Consider the following 25,248-nt stretch of genomic DNA (forward strand, 5'->3'; position numbering starts at 1 on the left):
CAGAAAGGAATAAAGAGAAGCAAGGTGCTTTGCTAATCATTTCTTTATATGCCCTCTGGGAATATTAACTCCATTTTAGCAGTTACACTTCCCCCCCTCCCCCTCTTCCCCCCCCACCACTTCCCCCCTCCCCCTCCTCCTCCCCTTCCCCTTCCCTTCCCCTCCCCTACCACTTCCCCCCCTCCCCCTCCTCCTGCCCCTCCTCCTCCACTCCCCCCCTTCCCCTCCTCCTCCCCTTCCCCTCCCCTTCCCCTCCCCTACCCCCATGTCCAGGCTCTTGATTGGTTGAGGTAAGGATGGGGCGGGGGCTGCAGCTACAGGGGTGGGCAGCCCATGCCATGCTTAGGCGTGCCGCGCCCTCTGCTGGCGAGGGGGAGAATTACTTCAGCAGGGAAGGGCTGGCTAATGTGCGTCAAATTTGAATTTCTTCTACTCTCTAGATCCCAGTGAAAGCAATAATGAAGGTTCCTCAGGCTGTTTTTATCCGTTTTGAGGCGGTAATACATTCACAGGATTCAAAATTCAAAAGGACAAAAGGGTATACTGTGAAATTAAGTTTCTCACCCTTCCCCAACAAACAGCCCCCACCCGGCTCCCTTCCCCTTCCATAGAGCAGTTTGTACTCTCTGCAGCTTTACATCGTAACTGGTTTCTTATGTACCCTTCCCTGACTCTTCTTAAATATTTCAAAACCCATAACAGAAATGTCATAGCTACCGAAATAAAGCCAGCCGGAATAAGTAACAAGCTTAACAGTGATTTTATCACATGTTGTTATCTATGATCCACAATCACACACACACGCAAAAAGATTAGTTTCATCGTTACCAGTAAATATAAAATATTTCAGAGACAACGTCTTTTTAAAATTCAAACTGGGAGTCCACAGGGAGAAGAAATATCAGCTTGTTAGAAAATGAAAAGTTGGAGATTCACAGGTCTACTCAAATAACTTTAACAGTGTTGTCCTAAGAACAGTAGAGCTGCCAAGGTCTGGGAAACAGAAAGAGCCTGAAATTTCAGCCTGAAGATTTTACTTGTGGCTTTTTGATGCGCCTTTTCCGATACAGGACTGAACCTAGGCACACGTCTTGGAGACTTGTATGCATGGCTTTCATGGGAGATCTATAAAATAGCGGTTCCCTCCGAGGGATGAAGGTTTTTGAGTCTTAGGGCCAATTCTTATGTGACCTTGGCTAAGTGGCTTCTCCTGATTGGGCCTCGGCTTCCTTAGCTGTTTGACAAGACAATAGCATGTTTTTACTTCCTGAAGTTGTTTGAATGCTTAAAACTTAATAGGTGGTGTTGTTATGGAGGGGTTAAATGAGGGCCTGGGAAGATCTTTTTTCAGATGTCAGATTTCGGGTGGAACCTGAGACAGGAGAGCGGTTTAAAGAGAAAGCACTGGGTAGGTGCGTGCCTGCAAATGGCTGCCCCATGGGGAGGGAGAAGCAGCCAGAAGCCCCCTGGATAAGGCCACAGGTGGGCTTTGAAGTGGCTTTTCAAGCAAGCAGCGGTATCAGGTGGCTTCAGACTTGATTGGGGGACCTGCATAATCCAAGAAGAATGGTGGAGGGGGTGGCAGGGGCCCAGAAGGCAGGGAGGGCAGAAATCATCTGGGGCCACCTCCAGTGCTGAAAGCAGCCAGGGAGGGGGTTGGGGGTGGATGAGAGGAGCCCCTCTCCCCAGGCTGGAACAGCTAAGAGCACAGTTGGGGTTGAAGCCAGGGCCATACTCCTCTGTGAAGGAGCTGAGACCCGGGTAGGTGCCCTGAGCTGGTGCTCATTCACCCGACACACAAGGCAGAGGGTGGGGCAGGCCTGTCCCCTGGCCTCAGGCCCTCCTGGGCTAGCACAGGCGTGGCTGCGGACCATGGGAGCAGCACTGAGCGCTGACCTCCTAATGGGGGACCAGACAGGAGGTGCCCCCGGCTCAGACTCAGAGGGGTCCACGGGGACTTGGGAAGAGTGAACCAGGGAAGGGGGGCAGGAGTCATCCAGGTCTAAATAGGGAGAAAGAAGGACGCTCTTCCATTCCCGCCTAAGGGACAGCGCGTGGACAGCCCCATGGGTGGACAAGAGCAGCTTACTTTGTGGGTGTGGACAAGTAATTCAGGCCAGCTGGAGTGGAGAATGGCAGCGTGGGAGGGGTCGGGGGGGCTGGGAGGGCAAGCAAATGATGGCTTGCACTTTACCGAGATGAATTTTCAATAGGGGAGTGGAGGGTATTGATATTTGGGGAGAATTCCACCTGGCTGCCCCAGACAGGAAGGCAGGTGAGGGGCTGTCACAGCTGAAAGATGGCAGTGATCCCAGAGCTAGGAGAAAGGGGTGGTCAAGGAGGGAGACCCAGAAGCTGAGGTCTTCTGTGTGGGCAGCTCAAGATTGCATCTCTAGGGCTGTGCGCAGGGAAGCCTTGCCCTCTGGCAGCTCCGAAGGGCTGGCCGTGGGAAGCTCTGTTTTTCTTCCCCGAGGGGCGTCCTGCTACACCCAATTCCGGGCAGATCAGACCCACCAGCCTGGCAGCGCCTCTCCAGCTCCCATTTGTCCGGGAGTCAAACTGCCAACCTCATTTCTCAACAGCAACCAACTTAGACTGTGCCTGGCTGACAGCTCACTTTAGACCTTGGCAGAAAGCCCTGCTCTGCCCCGTGGGCAGTCTCCCGACTCTTCATTCTCTGCATTCTTCCCCCCTCGATTGTTCAGGACAGCCCAGGACCAGGGACCCTGGATGCACTCGGCATGTCAGATGCAGCTGGAGGAGCAAGCATAAAAAGGCAGGCTTGTCTTTGGACTGGAAGAGTTAAAACCCAAATCACTAACATTTGTGTAGATGCTTGGAACCATTCCATCAAAAAAAGGTGGATTCAGAAGGATGCAGCAGAGAATAACTTTTTTTTTTTCTTTTCCCCATTACTCCTTCACACACGTTCTCTGTGGTTTTGCTCCTTGGGGTGAAATCTTTCATTTTCGTAGGTTTTCTGGTCATAAGAAGTGCGGTTCGGTCTAATAACCATGTAATTCCAAACTTTATTCATATTAAAACCTCACCCCTCACTCAGCAGGGACTTCTCAGGCTGGGAAATCTGCAGTGGAAAAGGGCTGCTGCTTTCTTAGAGAAAAGATGCAGGAAAGCCTGACTTAACAGCACTGATGTGCTTTGGAAGATGTGAAATGCTGATTTCTTGTACTTTCCTATGGGGTGCCTGAGAAGGAAAGCCTCCTGAACCTGGCTGCTTTTACCTTTCTACTCTATGGCATCTTTCCATCCTTTTCAGGCACCGTCAGAGCTGGATGTGTTCTGCAGGGTACACATCTAAACCCTGGGAAGCATCCCTACCCTCTTCAGTGATGGGAAGCTCACTCCCAACTCCCCCCTGCCCCATTTTCCTCTTTGCTCTGTCCCTGGGCAGGCAGGCAGCTACAGTAAGATTTTATCATTCCTCTTGTCTTGCTAAGCATCATAGCCAACCGCTGCTCCTCAAACGCCAACAGATGCCTGTCAAGCCACGCTCGCAGGCTAAAGGAGAGCGTGATGAACTTTCCCCACCCTCCATGATACTCCCCCAACTCCGTGATACTCCCTCCACTCTGTGATACTCCCCCCACTCCGTGATACTCCCCCAAGGCAGCCCCTCCCATCAGCCTCTTCAGTGGCCAAGGGAATTCTTTATCTTCTCCTACGTAAGTTGGAGGTAAGGGAAGACCTCAAACCGGAAGAGCTGTGTAGCAGATGCTGTTGGCTCCCTATCCAATCCCCCATGGCACTCGCTACGATACAAGCCCCTGTGGGTCTCCACTCAAAGGCTGGTGCCATGTGGGCAGGCCGGAAGTGCTGGAAATGAAGTACACCTGGCAGCAAACCTGAGCCAATGAGGAATGGGAGTTGGAGAATAAATAGCCCAGCTTCCACTCCCCTGAGATGTCTTCTGTACTGCCTCTCAGAGTTCCCGCAGGGCTGAGTCCAATGCCCACTGCGGAGCCTGCCCACTGATGGCCCCTCCCTTGGCTCCTTCCTTTCCTTGTCTCACTTCCTCACCCGTGCTTCCTGGGACGGCCTCCTGGGTAAGCCACCTGCACTACCATCTCCGCTCGGACTCTGCTTCTGGGGAAGCCAGCATCAGTCAGCATTCAAGTATCTCCCCTTAGAAAGTGGGAATGTTCTGCCCTGCTGTCTTGTTCTCAGCTTAGCCCCCACCGCCACTGGAACTCCAGGACAACAGGAGTTAAATTTAATAGTTTGTTACATACTGTTCACAAAATGCATTCACGAAAGTCAGGGTTTCCCAGCTTAGGCGCTGCTGACATTTGGACTGGATCATTATATGTTGGGATGGGAGGCGGGACTGTGCTCTGTACTTTGGGACACTCAGTGGCTTTCCTGACCTCTGCTACTAGATGTCAGTAGCACCCCCCCCCCCTTCCCCAGTTATAACCACCAAGAACATCTCCAGACATTGCCAAATGTCTCCTTGGGGGAAAGAGGGACAGAATCACACACACACACGCACCCCCTTGAGAACCACTGATTGAAGTTGTCATCTGACGTCATTTGCCATACATAGCAGTCCAAAGAGAGAGAGATGATGACAGTGGTTGTGGTGCCCATTTTACAGATTGAGAAACTGGAATACGGTGTGCAGATGGCTAGAGCAAGTTGCTCAGGTACTAAAGGTGGGCCTGGGATTTGATCCCAGTTCTTCTGCATCCCTAAGCTGATCCCCAGAGCCCAGGACCTAGGCAGGAAACGTGAACAGAGAAGGAATTTCCGGAAAACCCCCATGTTCTCCATGAAAGTGGCAACGCTGAGAATCAAAGCAAGGCATCTTGGTCTCCGAGCCACTGTGCTCTTTCCAGCCTGTTTTACAGGGAACAGAGAGCAGCGCTAGGTTTTTAAAATGGAAGCTGTTTACACCCTGAAGGATGCTTCTACTGCATTTAGATCGTGGATATGAAAGAGAAAATGGAGCCAAGCTGGTCACTGCCAGGAGCCCACTGTTAGCCGTGCACAGGCTGTGAAGGCGGCTTAAGGAGTAAATTCTTGCCATCTCCTATATCTCACACTAGCCTAATTCACCATGGCTGATTTCATGGTCCTCTTCCTTACCTTAGGACAAGAGCAGACTTCAGCCCGCTCTTCCTGTTACCACATAGAGTCTCTGACAACCTCTTGCATACTAGAGCATTGAGTACCTTCTGTGAGCGGTCACTCCAAAATTTCAATGTAATAAGGGTTTCGAGGCTGCAGCCTAGATGGAGACTGGCAGGGGCAGGACGAGACTGGGGCTCTGTGCTGAAGCTACACGTACAAACCCAGCAGACGGCTTTTATTTAGAGAGGATGTCAGGGGAGGGGAGCGGTTTGGGAGAAACTGATAGAGGTTGCAGAGGCCATTAAAATCTCCCTAGGCCACCCCTTGGGAAAGCTTTACATTAGGAACTGTGTTTGGCAAATAAAATGCATCCCTACCCTCCAGAAGCAAACCTTCGGCAGTGTCCTGTGTATTTCCGTTCTGCTCCGCTCTGATTGTCACCACCAGAAGCACCCACACGGGTAGTTCCCACCTCCTATCCAGCCCCGAGACCCGCAGCCGAGACCGCCCCTGGGTCTCGGAAAGGAGAAGGAGCACTGCCGTGGTGGCTGTCGAGGAGACTGGACGAAACTGCTGGTGGGAAGGCTGTTGTTGGTCTGTCTGCATCAGTTCCTGGAACTCCGTTCAGGGCTTGTTTCCCGGAATGCTTGTCCTCTGGCTCCAGTCGTGCCACTCCCCTGCTTAAACCCTGTCAGGACTTCCCCATCCTCAGCCAGATGGCATCCAGATCCTTAACTGGGCTCTCTAAGCCCTTCAAGGTCCGGTCCCTGTGGAATTATCCCAGGCCTCCTCATGCCCAGATACAACCACCACCTGGCAAGTTCCTAAAGGAGCCAGGATCTCTCTCCCCTCTTCCCTTTGCCTTGTGCTTTGCCTTTTCCCCAAGCCCCTGCTAATCTGCCTCATGGTCTTCTACTCTTGAGGATTCAGAGAGGGCGCCACCTCCTCCAGGAAGGCCTCCATGATGCCCCCAATCTGAATTAGACACCCTCCCCTGTACCACCTTGATCCACAACTCCTACCACGACTGTACTGGAATCCCTGTTTTGCGAGTCTAAATATACCGCTGCCCTGTGACCCCTTGCGTCTTATTTGCCCTCTGAGCACAGCAAAGTGGCTGACCCATAGAAGGTCATCAAAAAATATTAGGGGGAAGAAGACAAGAAGCAGAGGAAGACATAAGAGAGGAGAAAGAAAGAAAAAGGGGAGAAAGGGGAAAGGAAAGAAGGGGGCATGAGTTAATATCTTGTTCACGGTTGAAGCGGCCGAGGCCAAATTACCAGCATCTTTTCAGAGATCAGTTTGAAAACCCAACACACCTAACACGACACAAGTTTCTATGGCCCCTTGAAGTGTTTTCTGAATTATTAACCATCCATTGCCATCCAAATATTTAGTGTCAAGGAATTACATTCTGAGTCTTTAGAAATGTGTCATCTTGAACAGTGATGACAGGTTCTGAGCCTATTTAATGAATTAAATACCTCTGTCCCACTGCTCCTGCCCCACCCCCTCAACATAATGAATAACCCAGGAGATTTTGAGGGATTTGCCACATGACAGATGGAAAGATCGATTCCCCTTACACAAAAATGCAAGTTGTAATCAGCAAGCAGCCAGCAAGTTCTGCATCAAAGAACGAAAGGCCCCGCATCATACCCCAGCAGGTAATCCAGTGCCTGACACTTCATGAGTGCCTGCCACTCATGAAGTGGTTGTTGATGGGGGGAGTGACATGACAAGATTGTTGAAGCAACTCTTCGTACGTGTACCCTTTTATTTTGCAGTGAGTCCCAGCAAGCAGGGAAGACCATTTCATAAATGTGTCTTCAGAAACACAACCTATCCACAAATCTGCATGGGGCAGGAGGGCTTTGATCCCACTTGTAATCTCTGCCTGCTTCTCCTACAGTTCCTAGCCTGTGTGTTGCTGAAAAATGAAAAAGGAAAGGCTGATTGAATGCCTGTAAGTTTGCTTAACACTTGGGCCTCACAAAACTCCTCCTTTTTTGTGCCCTCCAAGCCTGAACCTCAGCAGCAGTGACATCCTGACGGTTTACGATGGGGATGAGGCTATGCCACATGTCCTCGGACAGTACCTGGGGAACAGTGGCCCCCAGAAGCTCTACTCGTCCACGCCCGACCTGACCATCCAGTTCCACTCGGACCCTGCCGGCCTCATCTTTGGGAAAGGTCAGGGATTTATCATGAACTACATAGGTAGGTGTCTCATTCAGTCCCCTTTTTTCTTTGTGTTTAAATACAGGTTAAGATGGTTTCCTCTGGATATGTCTGTTTGGGGTTTTTGAGCTACACAGATCCTTTCATATATTGCCGCAGTAAATCTGTGTAGTTTTTAAGAGCTTGCACTCTCTACTCAGGAGGACCAGGATTTGAGCCCTAAAGTCCTGTCATCAATAGCTGTGTGACCTTGGACAAGTCACTCAACCTCTCTGAGCCTTCTTTCTGTTATCTGTAAAATGGAAATAATGACCCTTACCTCACAAGGTTGATACCTGAGATTTAGTGAGATAATGTCTCATCATGCTTCATCTGTAATCGACAGAGATTTTATATCATTAACACACTCCACTATGTTTACAACTTCTTCTCAAAGCCTTGCCTTCAGCATCTTGCCTGTACTGAAGCCCATTTCTCCCCTGTAGACCTTACTTCTCTTGCAACCCTATTGAGTCGAGAGAAACAGCTCTTCCTCTCCCGCTCCATGTACTTTAGGACCTAATGATGCAAGAGAGGGCTTCCTCAGTCTTCACTGTGGCTTCCAAACCATTTTGCTCCTTCCTAGCTTAAGAAAACCCACCTTCTGTTAAGTTCAAGTTCAGTTCGCACTGACCACGCAACATCCCTTCCTTGTTGCTTTCGTCCACCCCATGCCCTTCCTCCCGCACTCCCCTTCAGTTGTTCCTAGCTCCACCACCCTCCTCTGCCCAGCCTCTAAACACTGTAGGATCTCAGGCTCCATCCTGGACCCTGCCCTCTTATTTACCTACACTCACCCCCTGAGTGCCTTACCCAGTCCCATGATTCTAAACAATAGTTGAATTCCACTGGTCCCTGAATTTTACTTCCAACCCTGGCCTCGCCCCTGAACTCTAGGCTTCTCTTACCAGCTCCCTGCTAACTACCCTCTCGCATGTCTAATAGGCACCTCGTATTTAACATGGCCCAAACAGAACTATGCCTTTCCCTACCCCACTAGCACCCCCAAACTGCTTCTCCTGCTGTCTGCCCATCCCAGGAAACACAAACACCGTGCTCATGGTTTCTTGGGCCAGATTCTAGCCCTCGTCACTGCTTCCTCTTTCCTCATCCCCCTGTACAGTCCATCCTGCCGGCTCTGCTTCCACAATACATCTCAAAGGTGACCACCTCCCTCTGTGTCTATTTCCAAGGCCACTCTCCTAATCCAAGCTGCCATCATCAAATTCCATCATCAACCCCTCACTGGACTCCCCATGTCGATTCTCACCCACCCCTGTGAGCCATTCTCCACACAGCAGTTGGGGGCTGGGACATGGTGGGGGGCTGGGACACTGTGGATAGAGCATCTCATCCAACGCTGTCAGGTCACAGGAAAAGCTCTGGACCCAGGAGGATAAGGGACTGGCTCATGAGGAGCAGAGCTGAGGCTCACACCCACACTTCCTGGTGCCAGCTCTGGCTTTCTCCACCCCCGACGCTTGGCTGCAGCTGAGATCCTGGAGAAAGGCAGGTAGCTAAGACTTAACTTCTTCTGCCATCCAGAATGGCGGGTGGTTGCCTCCTGAGGATTTCAATAGCAGGGTTCAGCCAGAGATAAGGGGATGTGCCTTCACCTCCTGGGATCTTGGTTGACTTTATGATTTCCAAGATGGAACAAGAAAGGGGAGGATTCACTCTGCCACACCTTCCCCCTTGACATGGAATCCCCCCCAAGATTCCACGTCTTTGGTTCTTTCTTCTTGGCTTGGAAAATCACCCCTCTCTAATCCCAGCTGCTCTCTGTACCACTGCCTGCCTCTAAAATACAAGCCACTCCCCTGACCATTGGCTCTGCCAAAGAGTCCTATGCTTGCTCTAATAAGCCCCTTGCTTCTTTTATTTCCAGCCGGTGAACATTTTTCTTCCCTGTCTGCTGTGCATCCCCTCTCACAGAGGCTAACACAAATATTGATTCTCTTTTTTATGTTTCTCGGGGGCCTTTTTACCCTTGATTGTGCTGCTAAATATTTTCAGACTGTTATTGCTACTACTTGCGATGGGTTCCTCATTCTTTAGAGGGCAGCACCCTGGCGTGCTGTGGGATGGCTCATGCTGCAGATGCAGCCCAGGTGCCATCCAAAGGTAGCTGCCTTTAGAGAGAGATTTTCTGGTGGGTTGGAGTCTGTCTATCTCCTTAGACTTCCCCTCCCACCTCGCTGAAAGATGAGATCATAGTTTTGCTTATTTGTCTCCTCTGGTGCCTGAGTCAGTCTTCCAAAACTATGTTCAGATTGACGGCAAAAAATCGGATGCTGCCCAAGGCTGGTGAAGGTAAGCCAGCGAGTCTGGCCAATGTTCAGTTTGGCTTTTGAGAGAAGGTGTTCTTGTTAATTGATCTTGAAACTTAGGTTTTTCTAGCAATTCACAATTGGCAGGCACTTTTTTTGCATATATTATTTCAGTTCACCTTCAAAGGTCCATTTTCCCAGAGAATTTGGTTCACACGAATTCTCAACATCTCCTATGTGCAAAACCCTGTGCTGGGCACCGGGGATATGAAAAGGAATAGAATACTCTCCCTGCCCTTGAGCCGACTCCTGAAAATACGAGCGGCAGTCCCATTGACAGGCAATGCCAAGGTCATGTGCTGGTGCTGCGGCAGGCGCGGGATTTCAGAGAATGTTTCCCAAGGCTTCATAGCCTGGCTAATCTGGGCAGCAAAAAAAAGAAGAGAGAGAGAGGGAACGTTTCTGGTTGTTGTTATTTCTGTTAAATAAGCAAAGAGCCAATTTCGGGGATCACAAATGTATTGAACTTTGATGCCAGCCAGTTTCCAATGCCTGCCTCCCTGTGCTGCCAATCACATTGAAGAGAACACGGAAGAGCCCAAGCCTGAAGTCAGTGGAAGAGTGCCGTGATTGATTATTGATGTCTGCCAGGGACGCAGGAAAGATATTTGGCATCCCATGTCTGGACTTAACCAGACACAAATGCAACTCCCATTCAATGAAGGAAGCAGATGGTAGGGTTACCTGAAGATTTCTGTGGTCACCTGCAGAATTCTGAAGCTCCAACACCTACCTAAAAGCCGTGGCCCAGCTCTGCAAGGTGGTCAAGGTTTATCTGCCCTGCTTGCTCTCTGCTCCTCCTTTGGTCTTGGCCAACATGATTCTGAACTCCACAAAGCACAGAAAGGAGCCAAGACCCATTTGCCCTATTGCTTCCTATTCTTTGCCCAGTGTCTGTGGCTAAGTGCAGGGGACGAAGGAAAGGAAAAGGTAGAGAGGAGTTGGCAGTATTTTTCAAGGAGATGTTGGCCACTTGTGTGTTCGTTCCTCTGATTCTAGTACAGTGACTAAGTTCCATATCTCAGGTCAATCCCAGTCAAATGATACTGGCTCTCTGGACTGCTGGGTTGAGAAGGATTGGGAAGTCTCACCTTGATTCAGAGAGTGCTGGGATGGATTAGTGATGTCTGCCATAAGCATGAGCGGGGCAGCTGGTGCAGTGCCTTTAGTGCATTTGGGCATTTCTTTTGTCCAGAAGTTGTACCATGGTGCTAATCTTGACCATGAGGCTGGAACCATGGCTTCAGATCCCTGTTTTTCTGGACACTGGCATGTAGTTGGTGTTCACAAAATCTTGGTCAAACAAATAAATGAATCCATATGTGTGTTCTCAATATTCACACAATACTGTCATCTCAAGTCTATTAATTAGCTTTTACGTTGCTCTTTGAGATTGATGGGGCCATGACTATTGTCACCATGCCCCAGAGGAGAGCATTGAGGCTCAAGAAAGTTCATTGACATGACTAGAGTCACTCAACTTCTTAAAGAAAGCGAGCGACTAGAACTGAACTCTTCTGACTCCTAGGCCAGTTTTCCACTTCTTATCAAAGCTAACAAGGACCCAGGGGAGTGGGGACGGAACAAGGACCCAGGGGAGTGGGGACGGGCCATTCCAGAGCCACCTAGGTGCTTAGTGAACATGCAGATTCCCGAGTCGGGGTCTCTGGGTGTGGGGTGTGGGAACTGAAGAGCAGGGAGGCTAAAGGACGTAGCCAAGCCCACCCAGTTAGAAAGCAGTGGGGCCAAGGTGTGAGTCAAGGCTCATGGTGGCGGCAACTGGGTAATTACAAAGGTGATGAATGTCACAAAAGGGCCTAGAGATCCTCCAGGGGCAGGTAGCCATGGCAGCTCATACCAGAAAGCCAGACAAGCAAACCTTTCTCACTGTCAAAGCATTTGGCACAAGGCAGATCAGATATCTAGCACCTACCCCCATTTTTCTCCTTTCATCCATAGTCTGAGCATTTGCAGCTGTGACCCAAATCCAAGGCTCGGCTGATTTTTCAAAGGCCTAAAAATGGAAACTCCTGTTCCCCATCAAGCAATTCTAGAAGCCATTTCCCTATCCCCTTCTTCTCGCAGACACCCATGAGATCTCCTTTCCCCAAATAAAGTCGTGATAAAATCCTGGGAAAAGCCATTGCTTATTTCTCAGAATGACTTTCCAGACAGTGGAGGTACTTTGCTTTTCCCAGAAGCACATAAGCACTGCAAATTAATTATGCGACATAATTAGCTCTCTTCTCCAAATCTGTACGGTGGGCACTCGGAAGCAAGAATGGTAATAGCGAGCCTTTGGATCGCTACCTCAGTAATGTGGGTTTGTAGGAGGAAAACAGAATTGTGCCAGAGGAAGACTCTGTGATAATAAACTGCGTGTTTGATACAAAAATGTGTGTAACATTTTCTAGAATGCAACTGATGAAATGCAATATGGTTTAAAGAAGATACTAACAACTGTTTTCACCTTAGTAGTTAACTATTTATTTTAGTATGTATTAGAAGTGTGTATATATATATAACTACTTTTCCAGACCTGTGGATTTATCAACATTCTTAAAATGAGGCTGACTGTACTGGTTACCTGAGGTTGGGTAACAAATTACCCCCAAGTTCACAATAGACCTTTCTGATCTCCTCAGTTTCTGTGGATCTGGGATTCAGGAGCAGCATTAGCTGGTTGGTGTGACCCAGGGTCTTTCTTGAGGTTGCAGTAAGCATCTTGACCAGGGCTGGAGTCAACCAAAGGATTGACAGTGGCCAGAGGGTCTGTATCCAAGATGGCGCGCTCATGTGGCTGATTAGTCCATGCCAGCTGTTGACAGGAGACCACTGTTCTCTCCACATGGTTCTCTCCAGAGGTTTGTTTTGAGTAGCCACACATTCTGGCAGCTTCTTCTTCCAGCGTAGGTGATGCAAAAGAGGGCAAGAAAAAAGAAAGAAAGAAAGAAAGGGCAAGGAGGCAACTGCAATGCCTTCTAGAACCTTGCCTCCGAAGTCGCACACTGCAATTTTGGCAACATGCGTCAGCCCCTTTCCAGCTTGGGTGGTGACGGCACAAGGGTGTGTGTTCCAGAGGGTGAGAACCATCCAGGCACATCTTGAAGCTGGCTACCACGTGAGGCAGTCTCAATTATGCCCTCATGAATGGTGAGGAAATTGAGGTACAGAGAGAAAGGATTTTCCCAAGGTCAGGCTGCTAGTAAGTGGCAGAATTAGGCTCTTGTCTAGCTCTAAATCCTAAACCGGTTTTATCAAGCCAAGAGACTATTTGGTAAGTTTAGGGGCCCACGGGAGCAGCTCATTATAAAATCTCACCGTAAAAGAGCTCTTGCCCTTTAAGGGATTTGGGGAGTGTTCCTTTTTTTCTGGATGCTTTTTCTGTTAGCTGCTCTTTTCCCTGACATATATAAAGAGGCAAGGCCATGTCCCGAAGTTAAAGATGGCGTTTTTGTTTTAAAGAGGTGTCTAGGAACGACTCCTGCTCAGATTTGCCTGAGATCCAGAACGGCTGGAAAACCACTTCTCACACAGAGCTCGTGCGAGGCGCTAGAATCACCTACCAGTGTGACCCCGGCTATGACATCGTGGGCAGCGACACCCTCACCTGCCAGTGGGACCTCAGCTGGAGCAGTGACCCCCCATTTTGTGAGAAAAGTAAGAATAATCTTTTGTTTTTTCCCCTCAAGGTCAATGTTGATAAATCCCTCCTATGGGAATTTTCTGCATGGATGTGGTAGAGTTTGTTTAAGGCAGAATCTGGCCTCTTTCCCCCCCTACCAACTTATTAGCATGGCTCACAAATGTCATTTTATAGCCCTATGGCGGGGATCTCAGACTCAGATGCCTTCAGAATAAAGCAGGCTGAGTGTGAGACAATAGGGAGTGGCACTGACTGCAGTGAAAGGGAATGTACATAGCCCGTATTTAAAGATCATTAATATTTTGAGGCTTTTAAATATCCTCTATAGCCAAGGTAAACCCAAACAAATCTAGGTTGACCCTTGGAAATCCGGTTCTTAAGCCATCTAGTGGGTAGCTGATTTCACCTTGGAGAGTATCCGTCCAGTCCACTCGTTCCTTCTCCTGTCCTCCTCACCTGCCGCTGCTATCCTCAAGAATGCAGGTCAGGTACAACTACTGATAACCGAGCGATATCTTGAAAAGGCTTAGAGAAGCGAAGTGTTTCTGGCTTCTGCATTGATGCTGCAGTAGTACGGGAAGGACCTAAGCCTGGAAATGAACTCTCCTGCTAGCCATTTGCTTCCCACTCCCTAAATCAAGCTCCAGTCCACAGCCCTCTTGCATGGAGTCCTTGGTGACCCTTTGCTAGCCCTGTTCGACATGACCTGAATCACCAACAGCACAATAAGAGACATTAAGTGTGAGCAGGGAAAGGGTGTGCCAGAGAACACGTGTCAGAGTTACGATACAATTCCTATCACACAAAAATGTCAGCATCCAAGAAAAATAACTATGGGAAACATGAAAGAAATTGCCTACAATCCACGAAATCAGCTACATCAACAGTTCTATCTGGTCCGCAGCAGTCTGTGTTTTTGTGTGTGTCATGATAGAAAATAAGGACCGACAGCGAGGCGTGACATGGTGGCGATGGGAGAGACCCATCACCAGTTCATTTGTGTGTGCCACACCATCCTGTAAACACTGGAAAGGCTTGGAAGGAAGATACACTGGTGTTCTATGGAAAAGTCTCTCCATACACCTCGATTTTTGCAACAACAACAACAAAAGGCCAAATTAGAGCAAATAAATTTGTAACTGGCTCCTTCTGTAGATGGGTATTTATGTTACCAGGCTGGAGACTCCCCAAACTGCCTCAGCTGCTCCCTCTTCTGGGGGATGGACGTCAGCAGAATCCCTTGGAATGATGCCCCCCAGGTCATGGGATTCTTGCTAATGCCTTTCATTGGTTTCACTGCAGAATTCATTTTTTTATATATGTGTTTCTGTTGTTGTGTTTTTGTTTTAGAATTCACTTTAAAAGATGTATATAATTGTCTTTAAAATTATAAAAGTAGCAAATACTTACCTACCCCCAGGCAATAATAACGCTATGAAGTAGAAAGTACAAAACCTTATGAGCTCACCCTCTGCAAATACCACTGTTATTGTGTGTGTGCATGTGTGTGTATATATTTAGACATATATAAATACACATATAGGGAAAAAAAGCTGTAGATATAGGTATTTTACCATAAAGGCATCAAATTGTACAAACTGCTCTACAACTATCTTTTTTTTCTACTCAGAAATCTGGATATATCTTTATATAATGCATATTGTCTACTACATTCTTTTTTAATTGGTTTGCTCTTTCCCTTTTATCTGTATGGATTTTTTTTTTTTACTTTCAAAAGCAATGCATGCTTGTTTTATTATGTGCCAACACTGCAAAGAAAGCGGTGAGAGCCCCTCCCAAATATGCTGTTATGCATGGCTGCCCAGGATTTCATAGACTGGCTCTTCCGTACCTTCCCCCCTCAGTGGATACGCATTGTTTCCCATCTTTTTTGCCATCACAAATAGTCGTGCCATATACAGTCTCATCCATGTGTCTCTGGGCCTGATGCAGGCATTACCTTTGGGTAAATTCCTAGAAGTGGAATCAAAGTCAAGATTCCTTCCTTCTGGTCTGTTCTCTAGCTAGTTTTGATGAGCACACAGATGCATTATCTTCCAGAAGGGAAAAGAACCGAGCTAGGAAACCCTCTAGGTACTTCTGTCATTCTCAGCCAACCATTTCTATAAAGTCTTCCTAGAATCCCAGGGTCTCGTGTTTGTCTTTGTCAAGCCTTTGGTTTCGCATCTCCGAGCTGCGTTCTGTGACCATCGAGAGTTTAAAAGCCCACTTGGTTTGTCTCCTGCCCCGTGTAGTCATGTACTGCACTGATCCCGGAGAAGTGGAGCACTCCACTCGCCTCATCTCGGACCCCGTGCTGCTGGTGGGCACCACCATCCAGTACACCTGCAACCCTGGTTTTGTGCTCGAGGGAAGTTCTCTGCTGACCTGCTACAGCCGCGAAACAGGCACCCCCATCTGGACATCCCGCCTGCCCCATTGCGTCTGTGAGTCCCATTGAATCATTGGGGCCCCCAAGTTGGCAGCCTTGACCTTTGCAGCCTCTTCTTCAGCCCAGATCTGGGGATGGGAGACGGGTGCTACCCTTGAAAAGCTTTTATGGCTGTTCCCCTGCATGACAACAGCGAACACTTACCCAGGCAATTTATGCTATTATGTTTATGGGAACTGTATCGGGCATGGCGCTACGTCCTTTACCAAATTGTCCTCTTTTCTTCCTCAAGTAGCCCTGCGACCCCTAAGACTGGTGTTATTGTCTCCATTTTAAGATGGGGAAGTTAAGGTTCAGAGAGGTTAAATCACCACCCCACGTCACACAGCTAGTTAATAATGGAGCCACACAGCAGCCAAAATGTAGAAACCATCTAAATGTCCATCCATGGACTGATGGATAGACAAAATGTTTTCTAGCTGTACGATGGAATGTTATTCAGCCATAGAAAGGAAGGAAGTTCTAGGACATGATACAATATGGAAGAGTCTTGAAGTCATCATGCTAAGTGAAACAAGCCAGACACAGAAGGACAAGTGTTGTGTGCTTCCACTTATATGAAATATCTAGAATAGGCAGACTCAGAGAGACGAAAAGTAGATTAGAGATTACCAGGGGCCAGGGGAGGGGAAATGGAGAGTCACTGCTTAATGAAGACAGTGTTTTTGTTCAGGTGATGATAAAGTTTGGAGAAAATGGTGGTGATTGCACAACCCTCTGAATGTAGTTAATGCCACAAAAATTGAGCACTTATAAAATGGCTCAAATGGCAAGTTTTCTGATACATGTATTTTGCCACAAAAAGTTTTTTAAAAGGGCTGGGAAATGGAGACCAGCTGCAAGCCCAGACCTTCCTGGCCCTTCAGCTACCTAAACTGAGCAGTTCACAGGACATTAAACGTGGAAATAGGTTTCTGCCCTTGGTTTACCTGGAGGCAGCAAAGGAAATGTTCAGTTAAACAAACAGACAAAAAAACAAAAAAACACTTTGGGGCTTCCTTAACATAGAAGTGCTTCCGAGGTCACTCAGAAAATGCAGGAGTTCATATTCTCACCAGGTGGAGAAGTCCTGGGGTGGAGACCCGAGAATCTTCAGACCTGGTTGCATATTGGAATCACTTGGGAAAGGGTGGACACCACCCCTTAAGATTCTGGTATAATAATCTGGGGCGCAGCCTGGACACAGGTTTTTAAAAGACTCCCCAGGTTATAAAATGTGCTCCCCAGGGTATCTTATGTGTGTCCATGAGACCCATTGCTCAAAGAAAGTATAAAGATAGAGATGGGAAAAACAAAGTTTCACACAGCGTTTCTTTGTGGATCAGAAATTGTTGTTGACATTAATATTTTGGATGAAACAACTCCAGCCAAAATACAGTCAGATCAAACCCCAGAAGCTGCCACTGAGCCTTTAATAGTGTTTGTAAACCCAAAGTTTAACTTGAGGCTAAGCCAACATTTTTTAGAAGCCCAGTAAATTTATTGTATATTCACTTACATCTGATATGATTATCATTGAGTAGAATCTACGCGCCTTGCTCTCTCTTACATTCATTTTATTTTGTGACTTCTCACACCTCTCAAAAACAAGTTTTAGAAACTTTGATGACTTACAAGCCAACCCCCTTACAATTTAGCTGAACAGAGCAGTCCCTGCAGTAAAACAGTTGGAAAACAAGAACGTCCTTTTCCTATTTTGTTAAACAAACTGACATTCATTGAGCACTTAGCATATGCCAGGCAAGTTCTAAGCATGTCACAGACATTTATTCATTTCATCCAGATAGGAAAATAAAATGGAGAAGCCTGCCATTTTAGAGAAGAGAGCACAGCTAAATTCAAATTCACAGGGACCTTCCTTTCTGCTTTATTTGTAAGCCACCCGAGGCCTGAATTCTGTTTGCTAGTTCATAAATTCAGCTCCCTCAGCCTGAAAGGGATTTACAACCCAGATCCAAATAAAGAAGACTCCTAGGTCCTTATCATTTGCTTTATAGATTTCCCTTAATTAAAAGCTGGTTCCTTTATTAAAAGAAGATTTATTTTTCTGGGTCCCTATTTCCTCTTTGGAAAAACGGGAGGTTTTAGTGTTCTGTTTCCATAAAAGACTGTTGGGCCACTCAGCCTTGTGTTCCCATCTACCTCTTCAGTTCTAGTTCTAGAATTTCCAAGCCGAAAGGAATCTCGTAGCTGCAACTGAAGGATAATTTAGAGATAAAATACATCTGCCCCATTTTGCAGATAACAATAGATCTCGTTAGTCTCGACTTCTTGAATGCACAAGGCATGTTGCTAAGAACATTATTTGTATTTGTGAAGGTATGCATGTCTGTGGCTACACATGCACACACACACACACACACACACACACACAGGAAACAGGCTCAGAGGGAAATGCACTTTAAGATGACAGCACTTCTTTGGGGCAGAGCTAGGATTCCAACTCAGAACTCCATCTCTGAGTCCAGTTTCTCCCTGCCAGTCTTGCGCCCTCCGTCATGGCACCCTGATGGGCAGGGTTCACACCCGTGCAGGGACCAGCCCATGGATTTTTAGCACATGGCCCTAATCCCTTAACTACAACCACTTCCTCTCCCCAGTCCCTAGAAGTTTCGGGTACATTCCTGGTGGTCAATTCAGTTTCCCTCTAGCGGCTCTAAGAGTTATCGAAAAGCAGCTTGAGTCACTCAGGCTGCAGAGCCCCAAAGATAGAAAGCTAAAAAGGAAAGCTTATTGAAATTTCCTGAAAGGTGGAGCCAGCATTAAAAACGAGAAGACACCTCACTAACGAGGCACGGCCTCCCACGACCCTCGGAGCTGCGGCATCTGCTGGTTTTCTGCGAAGCAGGCCTCCCCTCCGCTCCCATCCTTCCTTTGGGGTCGCCTCTCCCTGGAACTGCAGCGTTGGACTGCAGAAGCTGAGTTGAGACGGCTTCCCTGACACCCCTGTTAATGAGTTCACAAGCCCAGCGGGGTGGCAGGAGAGGCGCTGCGCTGGGAGAAGCCGGGAGAAGCAGCCGGCGTGTGGTTCCAGCGCCCTGAGCTGGGGGGCAAGCGAGAGCAGAGAGCAAGAGGCTGGGCAAGTCCCAGCTGCAGGGGGCCAAAAGAGGGTTCCTGGAGCAAGTCAGGTTGCCAAGGGTATCTTTAAGCTTGAGGTTGTTGGCCATAAAACAACTTTAAAATGCTCCGTCTACTGAGTAAAGGGAATAGCTCTGGTTTGTTGAGTCTGTTCGGGGTGCCCAGTGTTTCCCTAACAGAACTACACTGAAGCCTCTGTCGTAGATGGAATCACGTCCCCCCAAAAAAGCATGTTGAAGTCCTAACCCCCAGTACCTGTGAATGTGGCCTTTTTTGGACATGGAGTCTTTGTAGATGTGATCGAGTTAAGATGAGGTCATGCTGGGTTGGGGTGGACCCTAAGTCCCATGTCTGGTGTCCTTATAAGAAGAGAAGAGACACAGACACACCCAGAGAGGGATGCCACGCACAGGTGGAGGCAGAGGTGAGAGCGATGTGGCCACAAGCCAAGGGACACCCGGAGCCACCGGAAGCTGGAAGAGGCAAGGAAGGATTCTTCCCTAAACTTGCAGAGGGAGCGTGGAGCTGCCAACACCTTGATTTTAGATTTCTGGCCTCCAAAACTGTAAAAGTACAAGTTTCTACTGTTTTAAGCCACCTCTTTTGTGGTCATTTGTTACAGCAGTCACAGGAAGCTAATACACCCTTGAAAACCCTGCCTGGGTGGCTGATGTGTCTACTTAAAGGTAGGCAAAGGAGAATCAGAGACAGTGAGCAGCTTTCCTGAAGGTGCACAGCAGGGAAGGGGAGAGACCAGGATTCCAATCTAAGCCTTACTGAACCCAACTCACCACTCTGCAAGCCTAGGTTCTAGGTGAAGCTATGATGCTTTATTGTTGACAAAGACCTCCGACCGAGCTCAGGAAGCAGATGTGGCAAATTGAACAACTGTGTATACATTGTTTTCTGAAGCCTCTAAAATTCACAGCCGGCTTGTCCCCAAGGCCATAGTTTGCTCCAGCTAGGACTCAAAGCCAAGTCTTTTCACTCCTAATCCATTTACCACAGGCCACTTCAAGAAAAGACAGGTGCAACAAAGGTAGAGAAAAGATCTAGAATTTGCAGATACACATCTGCTCTGCTGGGTGACCATAGGCAAGTAACTTGCCCTCTCTGAGCTTCAGAACCCCTGTCTATGAAAAGGGACTACTATTCCTTAGCAGACAGAGTTCTTGGGAGAGACGGATTCATTCATTCTACAAATGCCTCCTATGTGTAGGTATACGCTAGACTAGCAGTTCCCAAACTTTCTCAACTCATGGACCCCTTAGTGTCCCAGTGTGTTAGTTTGCAACCTGCTGGAATGCAATATACTAGAACTGAAATGGCTTTTAAAAGGGGGAATTTAATCAGTAGCAAGTTTGCAGTTCTAAGGAAGTGAAAGTGTCCAAATTAAGGCACCAACAAGAGGTTACCTTCACTCAAGAAAGGCCAGTGGGCCTGGAACCCCTTTGTCAGCTGGAAAGAGACGTGGCTGGCATCTACTGGTCCCTTACTCCTAGGCTCTATTGCTTTCAGCCCATGTGGGGGTTCCTCACTCTGCTTCTCCAGGGCTGGCTGTCATCTCTTGGCTTCCCTTGGCTCTCTCCAGATCCTGGCTTGCTTAACATCTCATGGGAAAGCACATGGCAATGTCTGCTGGGCTCCAGGCATCTCCAGACATCCACGTTTCTGCTCTCTCTGTGGGCTCTGACATTTCTGTAGGTTCTGTCGTTTCTGGCTCTTTCCAAAATGTTTCCTCTTTTAAAGGATTTCAGTAAACCAATCAAGATCCACCTGGATTGGGTAGAGCCACATCTCCATCTATTCAAAGGTCATACCCTGTGGAGGTAATCTAATCAAAAGATTCCAATCTACAGTATGAATCAAGATTAGAAGAAACAGGTGCCCTAACAAGATTGAATCAAGATTAGAACACGGGGCCCCGCAGCAGCCGGCCCGCCCGCCCTCCTCTCCCCTCTTTGTCCGCCCGCCGCCCTCCTCTCCCCTCTTCCCCCTCCTGCTCCAGCGGCTCTCCAACCACCACCGTGCCCTCTTCTGCCTTCACTGGCTCCTCCGCCACCGGCCTCGACATCCTTGCCACCCTCACCTTTCATCCTCCAGAACAGTTACTGGGGGAGTGGAGACAATACAGAGCAGCTCCCGGAGCCACGACGGAGATCAAAGGGACGGTGTACCCCATCCTGGAACGGCTGACTGTCTGGGAGAACGAGCTCCGGTGAGATCACCGAGGGGCGCAGGCTTTCCCGGGTGGGACGGCAAGCGGCCGGAGTCCCTCCCTTCCTCCTTCCCAGGCCAGCTGGCAGAATTGGGCAGGCAGTCCCCTTGGGCCGTGGCGGCTGGCGCCCACACCATGCGAGGCCCCCTGGACCAACTGAGAGAGTTGGGTCGGAAATCCCCAGACTGCGGAGAACGGTGACCGGGGGGTCCCTTCCAAACACGTGACTCCCCAGTCCGGCTGGGAACAGTGCACTCTCCCAGGCTGCGACAGCTGGCGCCCTCCCGCCATGCTTGGCGCCCCAGGCCGACTAGGAAATTCAGTCGGGCACTCTCCCGTGCTGCGGCGGCCAGCGACCCTCCCCGCGTTTGGACCCCCGGGCCGGCTGGCACTCTTCCAAGATGCTTCGGCTGCCGAACTTCCCCTACGGCGAGAGTTTTCCAGAGTTAAAGGACCCACAGCAACCTTCACTGGTGGAACCCATAGACAAACGTGTGCCACGAGCGCCACCTACTGGGCAGGATAAGAAAAACAGAACCCAGAGATTTCACAGAAAAATCTTTCAACCTGTGGGGTCCAACACCCAGGGAAATCTGGCTAAATCCCCAGATGCCAGCAGAAGATAACGGATCACGCTCAGAAAATTGAAAATATGGCCCAGTCACAGGAACAAACCAATAGTTCAAATGAGATACAGGAGCTGAAACAACTAATGCTGAATATACGAACAGAAATGGAAAACTTCTTCAAAAATGAAATCGATAAATTGAGGGAGGACATGAAGAAGACAAGGGCTGATCAAAAAGAAGAAATAGAAAAACTGAAAAAACAAATCACAGAGCTTATGGAAGTGAAGGATAAAGTAGAAAAGATGGAAAAAACAATGGATACCTACAATGATAGATTTAAAGAGACAGAAGATAGAATTAGTGATTTGGAGGATGGAACATCTGAATTCCAAAAAGAAACAGAAACTATCAGGAAAAGAATGGAAAAATTTGAACAGGGTATCAGGGAACTCAAGGACAATGTGAACCGCACAAATATACGTGTTGTGGGTGTCCCAGAAGGAGAAGAGAAGGGAAAAGGAGGAGAAAAACTAATGGAAGAAATTATCACTGAAAATTTCCCAACTCTTATGAAAGACCTAAAATTACAGATCCAAGAAGTGCAGCGCACCTCAAAGAGATTAGACCCAAATAGGCGTTCCCCAAGACACTTACTAGTTAGAATGTCAGAGGTCAAAGTGAAAGAGAGGATCTTGAAAGCAGCGAGAGAGAAGCAATCCATCACATACAAGGGAAACCCAATAAGACTATGTGTAGATTTCTCAGCAGAAACCATGGAAGCTAGAAGACAGTGGGATGATATATTTGAGTTACTAAAAGAGAAAAACTGCCAACCAAGACTCCTATATCCAGCAAAATTGTCCTTCAAAAATGAGGGAGAAATTAAAACATTCTCAGACAAAAAGGCACTGAGAGAATTTGTGACCAAGAGACCAGCTCTGCAAGAAATACTAAAGGGAACACTAGAGTCAGATACAAAAAGACAGAAGAGAGAGACATGGAGAAGAGTGTAGAAAGAAGGAAAGTCAGATATGATATATATAATACAAAAGGCAAAATGGTAGAGGAAAATATCCAAACAGTAATAACTCTAAATGTTAATGGACTGAATTCCCCAATCAAAAGACATAGACTGGCAGAATGGATTAAAAAACAGGATCCTTCTATATGCTGTCTACAGGAAACACATCTTAGACCCAAAGATAAACATAGGTTGAAAGTGAAAGGTTGGGAAAAGATATTTCATGCAAATAACAACCAGAAAAGAGCAGGAGTGGCTATACTAATATCCAACAAATTAGACTTCAAATGTAAAACAGTTAAAAGAGACAAAGAAGGACATTATATACTAATAAAAGGAACAATTAAACAAGAAGACATAACAATCATAAATATTTATGCACCGAACCAGAATGCCCCAAAATATGTGAGGAATACACTGCAAGCACTGAAAAGGGAAATAGACACATATACCATAATAGTTGGAGACTTCAATTCACCACTCTCATCAATGGACAGAACATCTAGACACAGGATCAATAAAGAAATAGAGAATCTGAATATTACTATAAATGAGCTAGACTTAACAGACATTTATAGGACATTACATCCCACAACAGCAGGATACACCTTTTTCTCAAGTGCTCATGGATCATTCTCAAAGATAGACCATATGCTGGGTCACAAAGCAAGTCTTAACAAATTTAAAAAGATTGAAATCATACACAACACTTTCTTGGATCATAAAGGAATGAAGTTGGAAATCAATAATAGGCGGAGTGCCAGAAAATTCACAAATACATGGAGGCTCAACAACACACTCTTAAACAACCAGTGGGTCAAGGAAGAAATTGCAAGAGAAATTAGCAAATACCTAGAGGCGAATGAAAATGAAAACACAACATATCAAAACTTATGGGATGCAGCAAAGGCAGTGCTAAGAGGGAAATTTATTGCCCTAAATGCCTTTATCAGAAAAGAAGAAAAGGCAAAAATGCAGGAATTAACTGTCCACTTGGAAGAACTGGAGAAAGAACAGCAAACTAATCCCAAAGCAAGCAAAAGGAAAGAAATAACAAAGATTAGAGCAGAAATAAATGAAATTGAAAACATGAAAGCAATAGAGAAAATCAATAAGACCAGAAGTTGGTTCTATGAGAAAATCAATAAGATTGATGGGCCTTTAGCAAGATTGACAAAAAGAAGAAGAGAGAGGATGCAAATAAATAAGATCAGAAATGGAAGAGGAGACATAACTACTGACCTCACAGAAATAAAGGAGGTAATAACAGGATACTATGAACAACTTTACGCTAATAAATACAACAATTTAGATGAAATGGACGGGTTCCTGGAAAGACATGAACAACCAACTTTGACTCAAGAAGAAATAGATGACCTCAACAAACCAATCACAAGTAAAGACATTGAATTAGTCATTCAAAAGCTCCCTAAAAAGAAAAGTCCAGGACCAGACGTCTTCACATGTGAATTCTATCAAACATTCCAGAAAGAATTAGTACCAACTCTCCTCAAACTCTTCAAAATAATCGAAGTGGAGGGAAAACTACCTCATTCATTCTATGAAGCCAACATCACCCTCATACCAAAACCAGGCAAAGATATTACAAAAAAAGAAAACTACAGACCAATCTCTCTAATGAATATAGATGCAAAAATCCTCAATTAAATTCTAGAAAATCATTTCCAACAACACATTAAAAGAATTATATATCATGACCAAGTAGGATTCATCCCAAGTATGCAAGGATCATTCAACATAAGAAAATCAATTAATGTAATACACCACATCAACAAATCAAAGCAGAAAAATCATATGATCATCTCAATTGATGCAGAGAAGGCATTTGACAAGATTCAACATCCTTTCCTGTTGAAAACACTTCAAAAGATAGGAATACAAGGGAACTTCCTTAAAATGATAGAGGGAATATATGAAAAACCCACAGCTAATATCATCCTCAATGGGGAAAAATTGAAAACTTTCCCCCTAAGATCAGGAACAAGACAAGGATGTCCACTATCACCACTATTATTCAACATTGTGTTGGAAGTTCTAGCCAAAGCAATTAGACAAGAAAAAGAAATACAAGGCATCAAAATTGGAAAGGAAGAAGTAAAACTATCACTGTTTGCAGACGATATGATACTATATGTAGAAAACCCAGAAAAATCCACAACAAAATTACTAGAGCTAATAAATGAGTACAGCAAAGTAGCAGGCTACAAGATCAACATTCAAAAATCTGTAGCTTTTCTATACACTAGTAATGAACAAGCTGAGGGGGAAATCAAGAAACGAATCCCATTTACAATCGCAACTAAAAGAATAAAATACGTAGGAATAAATTTAACCAAAGGGACAAAAAACCTATATAAAGAAAACTACAAAAAACTGCTAAAAGAAATCACAGAAGACCTAAATAGATGGAAGGGCATACCGTGTTCATGGATTGGAAGACTAAATGTAATTAAGATGTCAATCCTACCTAAACTGATCTACAGATTCAATGCAATACCAATCAAAATCCCAACAACTTATTTTTCAGAAATAGAAAAACCAATAAGCAAATTTATCTGGAAGGGCAGCGTGCCCCGAATTGCTAAAAACATCTTAAGGAAAA

The 25,248-nt window shown here is 46.7% G+C and overlaps 1 protein-coding gene across 1 annotated transcript in view; it reads left to right on the forward strand.

Moving 5' to 3' along the window:
- Nucleotides 1–25,248, forward strand: part of SEZ6L (seizure related 6 homolog like) — an 85,513-nt gene that overhangs the window by 38,866 nt on the left and 21,399 nt on the right. Inside the window, exons 10-12 of the mRNA XM_077159365.1 lie at nucleotides 7,115–7,311; nucleotides 13,107–13,301; nucleotides 15,543–15,734. Coding sequence (XP_077015480.1) covers nucleotides 7,115–7,311; nucleotides 13,107–13,301; nucleotides 15,543–15,734 — 584 coding nt within the window. The remainder of the gene's footprint in view (nucleotides 1–7,114; nucleotides 7,312–13,106; nucleotides 13,302–15,542; nucleotides 15,735–25,248) is intronic.

The sequence above is a fragment of the Tamandua tetradactyla genome, chromosome 5 (assembly GCF_023851605.1).
Source record: "Tamandua tetradactyla isolate mTamTet1 chromosome 5, mTamTet1.pri, whole genome shotgun sequence".
Lineage (NCBI taxonomy): Eukaryota > Metazoa > Chordata > Mammalia > Pilosa > Myrmecophagidae > Tamandua > Tamandua tetradactyla.